Here is an 8,800-nt window from a genome sequence, read left to right as displayed (position 1 = left end):
AATAATGCCTAAGAAACATTAAGGGAAAACAAGCCAATTGTAGGATAACACATATCACAGAAGCCCATTTGCCTAAAAAGAAAATAGATGGACTATTGGGATGTGTGCATGGAAAGAAAGAAAAAGAGAGAGAGAGAGAGAGAGGTGTTCACAGATGCCTACGGCTAGAAGGATACATGCCCAATGTAACTACTCTTCCCTCTGGGGAGTAGGGCTTGAGGGAGAATTTTACTTTTTACTTTATATACAGACTTGAGTATCATTTCAATTTTAAAGAAGGATTTCTCACCTTTGCAATGAAACCAAGCCCCAACGCCCACCCGATTTCTAAAAGGCAGTGGAAGTGGTGTCCTGAACCTCACCACGCGGGGACTGGAAAGGCCGCCACCCCTTGAGAAGTTGCGTGGAGGACAGACGCGCCCACAGTGGCCACAGGCCTGGCTCTGCGTCCCTAAACCAGAGGTGCTCGATGCTTCCCTGTAGCGGCCAAAGAAACCCAGGCTGGGATATGAAACCGATGGCAGAGGGAGGGTTCCCCTTGCCCCAGGGTTTGACAGCAGGCTCCTGCTCAGGGCAGGTCTCAGAACTGGCTACCTCGCACTGCGCAGCTCCTCACCTTCCTGTGACTTCTATCTCAAGGGGGCGTGGCGTGCTGTGCGTGCCTCCCACGGGGGCCTCCGCCGTCCTTCCAAACCCGGAACACGATGAAATGAGAAAGTAGGGTGTATACCTTTTTAATTTTCTTAGATCGCAATCTGAGAGGACGTTCTGTAGACCGAGCATGTTACGTTCCGTGCAGCATCTCACGCACTGTTGAACGCGGTGGTACAATGGTCACATCTTTATTTCAGCCCTTTCCGGAAGCAGAAAGGACTCTGTTGAATTATGGTTAATATTCTGGAAGCAAAAACTTCCAATTAGGCTTCTGGGAGGATGCAGGGCAGAATGACGGGCAGGTGTTTTTCAGAATCACTAAAAAATGTTTACAGTTCCTCGTCATTTAAAAAAGGTGCCAGACGAGGACGTGGAGAAACAGGAAGCCTCTTGCACTGTTGGTGGGAATGCAAATTGGTGCAGCCACTCTGGAAAACAGTGTGGAGGTTCCTCAAAAAATTAAAAATAGACCTACCCTATGACCCAGCAATAGCACTGCTAGGAATTTACCCAAGGGATACAGGAGTACTGATGCATAGGGGCACTTGTACCCCAATGTTTATAGCAGCACTCTCAACAATAGCTAAATTATGGAAGGAGCCTAAATGTCCATCAACTGATGAATGGATAAAGAAATTGTGGTTTATATACACAATGGAATACTATGTGGCAATGAGGAAGAATGAAATCTGGCCCTTTGTAGCAACGTGGGTGGAACTGGAGAGTGTGATGCTAAGTGAAATAAGCCATACAGAGAAAGACAGATACCATATGGTTTCACTCTTATGTGGATCCTGAGAAACTAACAGAAACCCATGGGGGAGGGGAAGGAAGGAAAAAAAAAAAAAAAAAAGAGGTTAGAGTGGAAGAGAGCCAAAGCATAAGAGACTCTTAAAAACTGAGAACAAACTGAGGGTTATGGGGGGGGGGGTGGTGGTATTGAGGAGGGCACCTTTTGGGATGAGCACTGGGTGTTGTATGGAAACCAATTTGACAATAAAATTCACATATTGAAAAAAATAAAAATAAAAATAAAAAAGGTGCCAGACCCATGGGTGTGGCTGGGGTTTTTCTAATGCCCACAGGTGATGGAAACCTCACCCAGGGCCTCTGAGCGCTTGGCAGGACTGGGCTCACACACAAAGGGCTGGGGCTTTGTTTTCAGGCTTTATTTTGTTCTTTACAGCAATTTTTTTTTTCACAGTTTAAAACATAACTTATAGCTTAACATTTCCAGTGGCCAACCTCTGGAATTTCAGATTTTCTTTTCTGAAAAATAGACAAACACTTCAGGCTCTGGAATCAAATACTTTCCACAAGACTGTTCAGGATGGAGGGAGCTTTAAAAGTGCAAAATAAAGAAATGGAAAGCCAGGGGCATAACTTTTCATGAGCTTTGGGGTGGGGGGCAGTTTAATTTACATTTGGGTTTGCCATGAAGGCCTCTCACTGGTTCCGCTTTTCCATTTCTCCTTTTATTCTGGAGATTACCACCCCTGACTTCTGACAAGCTAGAAGCACAGTTCTGGAAAGCAGGTGGTGTAAAAGAGCACACACAGATGCCAGCAGGTGCCCGGATCCAAACGGGTTTCCTGCTGATGCGTTTTCTGTGGGAAAGAGAAGAAAGAACTAATCAGATTATCCTTGACCCCCTTTTTATTCCCGTACTCCCACCCTGCTTCTTCATGATAGTGGGGACTCGTATGAGGAACCCATCCCGGTGGGGGACCGGTTCCTCTGACCACTGCCTGGGGAAAGGGCACAGGTGTGCGTGCTTACAAGTGTGTGCACAGGAGGTGGCCTGGGGGGTGAGAACCTTCTCTGTGCAGGTGCTCAAGCTACAAATCAGTTGTGTAGACCAACTGCTCTCTTGCCTTTTGAATCAATAATGCCTTTAGAGACTTTCTCTAAGAGCACAGAGCTCCTGTGTGACTACTCCAAAAATCCCTTCTTATTACCCCGGATTATTTAGAGAAAGGCCTAACTTCTCCAGGCAACTTTTTTTGCCACATGGGAAGTAGAAAAGATATTGACACTGGGGACTTCAAGCGAAGAGAGGGGCACCTGAGTGGCTCAGTTGGTGAAGCATGGGACTTCGGCTCAGGTCATGATCTCACAGTTCATGAGTTCATACCCCAAGTCGGGCTCTCTGCTGTCAGCACAGAGCCCATTTTGAATCTTCTGTCCCCCTCGCTCTCTGCCCCTCCCTGCCCCCCCCCCCACCCGTCTCTCGCAAAAACAAACATTTCAAAAAACAAAGAGGAGAAGAGAAGGGAATGCTCCACTAATTGGCCTGGTGCGTTTGGTCTGTAGCTAAGAGTGTTGGAGAGAGAAAGGATAATGGAAAACAAGTTCATGCCTATTTAGAGCTTGCCAAATGGAAGTCGGGGTGGAGAAACTTTCAAATAAACACGGTGACTGACAAGCCGAGAGCCTAAGAGCCCAGGCCACTTGTGCTCCAGTCCCCAGGTCCCCATGGAGCCCCGGTACACCAGAGCGTGTATCAGTTTACAGCTCTCGGTAGCCTGCTTGGCTTTCCAGACCCTTGAAGAATCCTCCTGCTTTCCTGAAATTGCTCAGTGAGCTCTGTGCATACTGTGGGCTTCACCTGATACCCCGACTGTGAGGTAGGTGAGCGCCAAGTATTCCTAAGCCCACTTGGGAGGGAGCAAGGGCCTGACTTGAGACAAAGTGTTGGTGACAAGGGGCACAGTCGTACCACCCACCACGCAGGCTCGCTTTCATAGGTACCAGAACCTGGCTTGTCGGGAAGCCATTTGGAGGCCAGCTGCTGCCCACAGTGGAGATGAACATCTGTGTTCCTCACTCTGGCCTAAGTAGGGGCCAGAGGAGGGAAAATCCAACTAATGTTGGGCTACGAGAGGAAGAGAGAGGTCATTTTCTCCCTATTTCTTGCTTCTGACATTGATCCCTCAGGAACAAGCGGAGCCCCTCTCCCTAACCAGGCCCCGGGGTCTGCTCCAAGCACCTCATTAGGGCCCAGTCTCTCCCCCTGCATGGCAGGCAGATCATCTAAAAGCCTCGGGTCTTCTCACAGTAGCTCCCGCAGCAGAGGCTGGAGGGACCAGCAGAGCAGAAAGGAACACGGAGAGCCTGTCCAATGCTGGCTGCATGCTCGGTCCGGGGCCACTCCGGCCTCGGACACGGGGATACCTCCAGCGGCCACCCCCAGGGCCGCGACGAGCGTAGCCAGCAAGCGGCCCGACCAGCACGAGGCCACTGGCGTGGGTCCGCAAAGCGGCCGCCGAGCGAGGCTCTGGCCCAAAGCCTCAAGCGCGCTTCTCCTTGAGCTTCTTGCAAGCACTAGAACGGACTTTGTCCAATCCAGAGTCCTGGAGTCCACGGAGTCAATTTCGCTAACATCCGCAGTCCCCTTGGGACCGTGTGGCTACTGGCCGGGCGGCAGGAGGCGGGGAGGGCGGATTGGCGGCGTTCGAGCCCTTTGTGGAAAATACTCTTCTCCTCTTGAGGTAGGAATGTAACTGGGCGCAGCCTTGGCTAACACTCCACATCTTGCAGCTCAATCTCCTCAGTGGTGCTCTCTGCAAAGCAAAAGACAAGCCGGTCAGTTGCCCGCCAGCCACAGGGGGGTTGGTTCTCGGTGAGACCAGGATAACAAGAACCACCTCCAGCCATAAAAGCGTGAATGGATCACCACAGGGCCCAGAGAATTACCTTTGAGTTTGTGTCTTCTCTTCCTCTGGAATTTATACGCACACTTATTACAAACCCACATGAGGCTGATTAACAGCGCGGCCACGGCAGCGAGCAAAGCAAGGAAGACAGCCACAAAATGGAGGTCTTCATAGAGGATCTCTACGGGGCGGGCAGGGCAAGGGGAAGATAATGGCTCTTTTAATACCACGAAGTCGCTGCCCCACACGTGGGCAGTTCAGAGAGGTGCCAGGCCCCGGGGGGGCTGCCTTACCCGACACGTGCAGCACGATGGTGCCAAACTGGCTGCTCCCCAAGCGCTCCGTCACCGTGATGATGTAGTAGCCCGAGTCCCTCACGCCCACGCCGAAGAGCTGGATGGAGCCGTTGTCGAAAGTGCAGAGCCTGTCCTTGTGGCTCTGGGAGATGTTGGCCTGAGTGCCCGGCTTCCACTCCACGATCTTCTGTGCGCCCCAGTTGGAGGTGTACTTCCATTCAATGGTGGGGATGCCATGACAGGAGTAGTCAACCGAAAGCAAGATGTCTTCCTCCACTGTGGCATTGATGGCCGACTGGGGGATGTACAGGGACACACCCTGACCTGCAGGATGGAATGCCAGACGTGGGGCAGCGTCTGTATGAACTTAGAGGAAAGCGGACTTTCACGACTCATTGATTTATTCAGCAACTATTTATTGAGTGCCTAGCACATGCCAGGCTATCTTCTAGGTTCTGGTGCTGGCACTACAGTGGTGAACATTATAGACTGAGTAATTGTACCCCGTATCACGAAACTCCCATGTCGGAATCCCAACCTCCAGTGTGACTGTATTTGAAGATGCAGCCGCTAAGGAGGTAATCAAGGTTAGGGGCACCTGAGTGGCTCAGTCGGTTAAGCGTCTGACTTCGGCTCAGGTCATGATCTCACAGTTTGTGAGTTTGAGCCCCGCATCGGGCTCTGTGCTGACAGCTCGGAGCCTGGAACCTGCTTCAGGTTCTGTGTCTCTCTCGGCCCCTTCCCCACTCATACTCTGTCTCTGTCTCTCTAAGATAAACATTTAAAAAAATTAAAAAAAAAAAAAAGAGGAGGTAATCCAGGTTAAATGAGGTCATAAGGGTAGGGCCCTGATCCAATAAGATTACTGTCTTCATAAGAAGAGACACCAGAGAGCGCGCTCTCTCTCTCTCTCTCTCTCTCTCATTACTTCTCCACGGGAATGCAAGGGGGAAATGAGAGAAAATGCTATGTGAGGTTGCAGCAAGAAGCAGGAAGAGAGATTTCACCAGAAACTGAACTGACCTGTGCTTAGACCCGGGATCTAGGACTGTCCATCCTCTGGAACTGTGAGAAAATAAATTTCTGTTGCTTAAGCCCCTCAGTCTGTGCTATTGTGTGTGTGTGTGTGTGTGTGTGTGTGTACACACACACATACATATATATACATATATACACACACACACACACATACACACACACACACACACACCCCGTGAACAAGATCCAAGGTGACTGTTTACTGGATGAACAGTAAACCTCCCTGGTGACTCCATTCTAAACGGGAGGCACACAAGGATGAAATAAACAAATGAAATCATTCTGGATAATGACAAGTGCTTTAAAGACAATAAAACAGGGCACTAGTGACCAGTGGGGTAAAGGTGGCTGTAGAGAGAATGGTCAGAGAAGATCTCGCAGAGGAGATGACTTTTTTTTTTTTAGTTATTTTTTTTCTTAAATTTACATCCAAGTTAGTTAGCATGTAGTGCAATAACGATTTGATTTCAGCAGTAGAATCCAGCGATTCATCCCCTACGTATAACACCCAGTGCTCATCCCAACAAGCGTCTTCCTTAATAATGCCCATCGCCCATTTAGCCCATCCTCCCACCCACAACCCCTCTAGCAACCCTCAGTTGGTTCTCTGTATTTAAGAGTCTCTTATGTGTTTATATTCTTTTTGCATCCCTTCCCTTATGTTCATCTGTTTCGTGTCTTAAATTCCATACACGAGTGAAGTCATATGATATTTGTTTTTCTCTAATTTCGCTTCGCAGAATACACTCTCCTTGCATCTACATTGTTGCAAATGGCAAGATTTCATTCTTTTTGATAGCTGAGTAATATTCCAGTGTGTGTGTGTGTGTGTGTGTGTGTGTGTGTGTGTATATATATATATATATATATATATATTCCACTTCTTCTTTATCCATTCACCAGTCGATGGACATTTGGACTCTTTCCATACTTTGGCTACTTACAGTGGGGTGCATGGGCCCAATAGAATCAGCACTGCTGTTATCCTTTGGATAAATACCTAGTAGTGCCATTGCTGGGTCGTAGGGTAGTCCTATTCTTCATTTTTTTGAGGAACCTCCATACTGTTTTCCAGAGCAGCTGCACCACTTTGCATTCCCACCAGCAGTGCAAAGGGGTTTGAGGAGATGACTTTGAATGGAGACCTGAATGACAGGCATGCAACGTGTGGAGACTTGAGGGAAGAGCAGGTCAGGCAGAGGGAGCATGTGAAAAAACTGTGAGGGGATGGTGAGTGCTGGTGTGTCTGAGGGACAGAAGGAAGGCCAGCATGTCAGAATGCAGTGGGGAGAGACAGAGGTGGGGCTGGAGGGCTGGCAGGACACGGGCCACAATGTGAGGGTCAGGAGTGGGGTTCACTCATGGCTGATGGGAACCACAGGAGGGCTCAGGCAGGAGGGGACATTCTCCGCTAAGCTTGAGAACGTCTGCTGTGGAGAACATTCTGGGGGAGAGGGGATAAGCCCAGATGCAGGAAGAGCAGGCAGGTGGCTGCTGCAGGGGACAGATAAGAGAGGTCAAGGGGCACCTGGGTGGCTCAGTCGGTTAAGCGTCCGACTTCAGCTCAGGTCATGATTTCACGGTCTGTGAGTTCAAGTCCCATGTTGGGCTGTGTGCTGACAGCTCGGAGCCTGGAGCCTGCTTTGGATTGTGTGTCTCCCTCTCTCTCTCTGCCCCAACCCTGCTCATGCTCTGTCTCTCTCTCTCTCTCAAAAATAAACAAACATTAAAAAATAAAATAAAATAAAAAGAAGAGATGAGGCATAGCCTCACAGGGCATGAACGGGGAGAAGAAACATGCTGGCGAACTAGATGTGGGCGGTGGGTGAGTCAAAGAGGCGTCAAGCAGAAGTTTCTGCACAAGCGTGTACTAGCACCGTTGACTGAGGTCATACATATATGCCATCATACGTGTAGTAAGCGGGTGCCATGCACAAGCCCCGTGCAACCACCTGCACAAATTGCCTCATTCATGTCTCACACACAACCTACTGCAATTCTATCGAGAATGGAGCAAAACCTCATTGTCAACAGGACTAACTAGCTTGTCCAAGTTCATTCTGCAAGGTTGAGAGTCACACAAGCTGGCTCCAAAGCCCACATATTTTTTTTTTTAATTTTTAATGTTTATTTTTGAGACAGAGAGAGACAGAGCATGAATGGGGGAGGGGCAGAGAGAGAGGGAGACACAGAATCGGAAGCAGGCTCCAGGCTCTGAGCCATCAGCCCAGAGCCTGACACGGGGGCTCGAACTCATGAACCGTGAGATCGTGACCTGAGCTGAAGTCGGACGCTCAACCGACTGAGCCACCCAGGCGCCCCAAAAGCCCACATATTTAATCTCTATGCTCAAATCAGTCATCACTGGTTGGCAGTGGAGAGCACGGAATGTGAAAAATGCCCCCTCACCCTCCCTGAGAGGACCGGCCAGAGACGGCTGGACATTGGGTAACCAACAGGGCAGGACTTAAGCTCAGAGCCCATCCCTTGGTTTCCCCCCTCCACTTCCTGTTTGGCCCCTCAATCTTTGGGTGTCCAGGTGCTCTAAGGCCTCTGCTGTGTGGCTCTAGGTAACCACACCTGTTAACTTTTCCAGACATTTCTCCCTGCCTTCTCCCATCCCCAGCATTTTCCACTAGTGTTTCTCTCCGAAAGGCCTCGGCTAGGTGACTAGACATAATCTGATAAACATCAAGGTGAGACACTGGGAGGTAATAATGGTTCTCACGGGTTACAACTGCCGAGTAACAGAGATCGATTTTCTCGCCAACTCTGGGCTTTAAAACATGTTAAATTCACAGCAAAGTTGAAAAGCAAGTACAATTAATATGTACCTTCTCCTTAATTCACTAATTATTAACATTTTGCCACATTTGCCCCCTCTCTCAGGAAGAAAACAGAGGTCAAATTCCAGGTCAGCCCTCAGAGGGCAGGAGTTATGTATTTTCTTCATCTTTGTGTCCCCCAGCAGAATTCTGGACACAGAGGGATTGGTCACTAAATCTTTGTTGAGTTGAATAAGTGAATGACAAATATTTATAGCAACAAGAAGGGTAAGATTTCCTGAGAAATGCTGCTGCCGAAATGGTTTGACAAATTTGCATATCTAAAAGGTAACACGCGGGGCGCCTGGGTGGCTCAGTCAGATAAGCGGCC

General features: G+C 49.2%; 1 protein-coding gene across 1 annotated transcript in view; it reads right to left on the bottom strand.

The window, feature by feature from the left end:
• Positions 1-1,701: 1,701 nt before the first annotated feature.
• VSTM5 (V-set and transmembrane domain containing 5) overlaps positions 1,702-8,800 on the bottom strand; it is a 34,397-nt gene continuing 27,298 nt past the window's right edge. Inside the window, exons 2-5 of the mRNA XM_030332991.1 lie at positions 4,604-4,930; positions 4,351-4,491; positions 3,644-4,217; positions 1,702-2,261 (exon numbers count right to left, since the gene is read on the bottom strand). Coding sequence (XP_030188851.1) covers positions 4,174-4,217; positions 4,351-4,491; positions 4,604-4,930 — 512 coding nt within the window. The 3' untranslated portion in view covers positions 1,702-2,261; positions 3,644-4,173. The remainder of the gene's footprint in view (positions 2,262-3,643; positions 4,218-4,350; positions 4,492-4,603; positions 4,931-8,800) is intronic.

Source organism: Lynx canadensis, chromosome D1 (genome assembly GCF_007474595.2).
Source record: "Lynx canadensis isolate LIC74 chromosome D1, mLynCan4.pri.v2, whole genome shotgun sequence".
NCBI classification, from domain to species: Eukaryota; Metazoa; Chordata; class Mammalia; order Carnivora; family Felidae; genus Lynx; species Lynx canadensis.
This window is presented reverse-complemented; position numbering and strand designations above follow the sequence as displayed.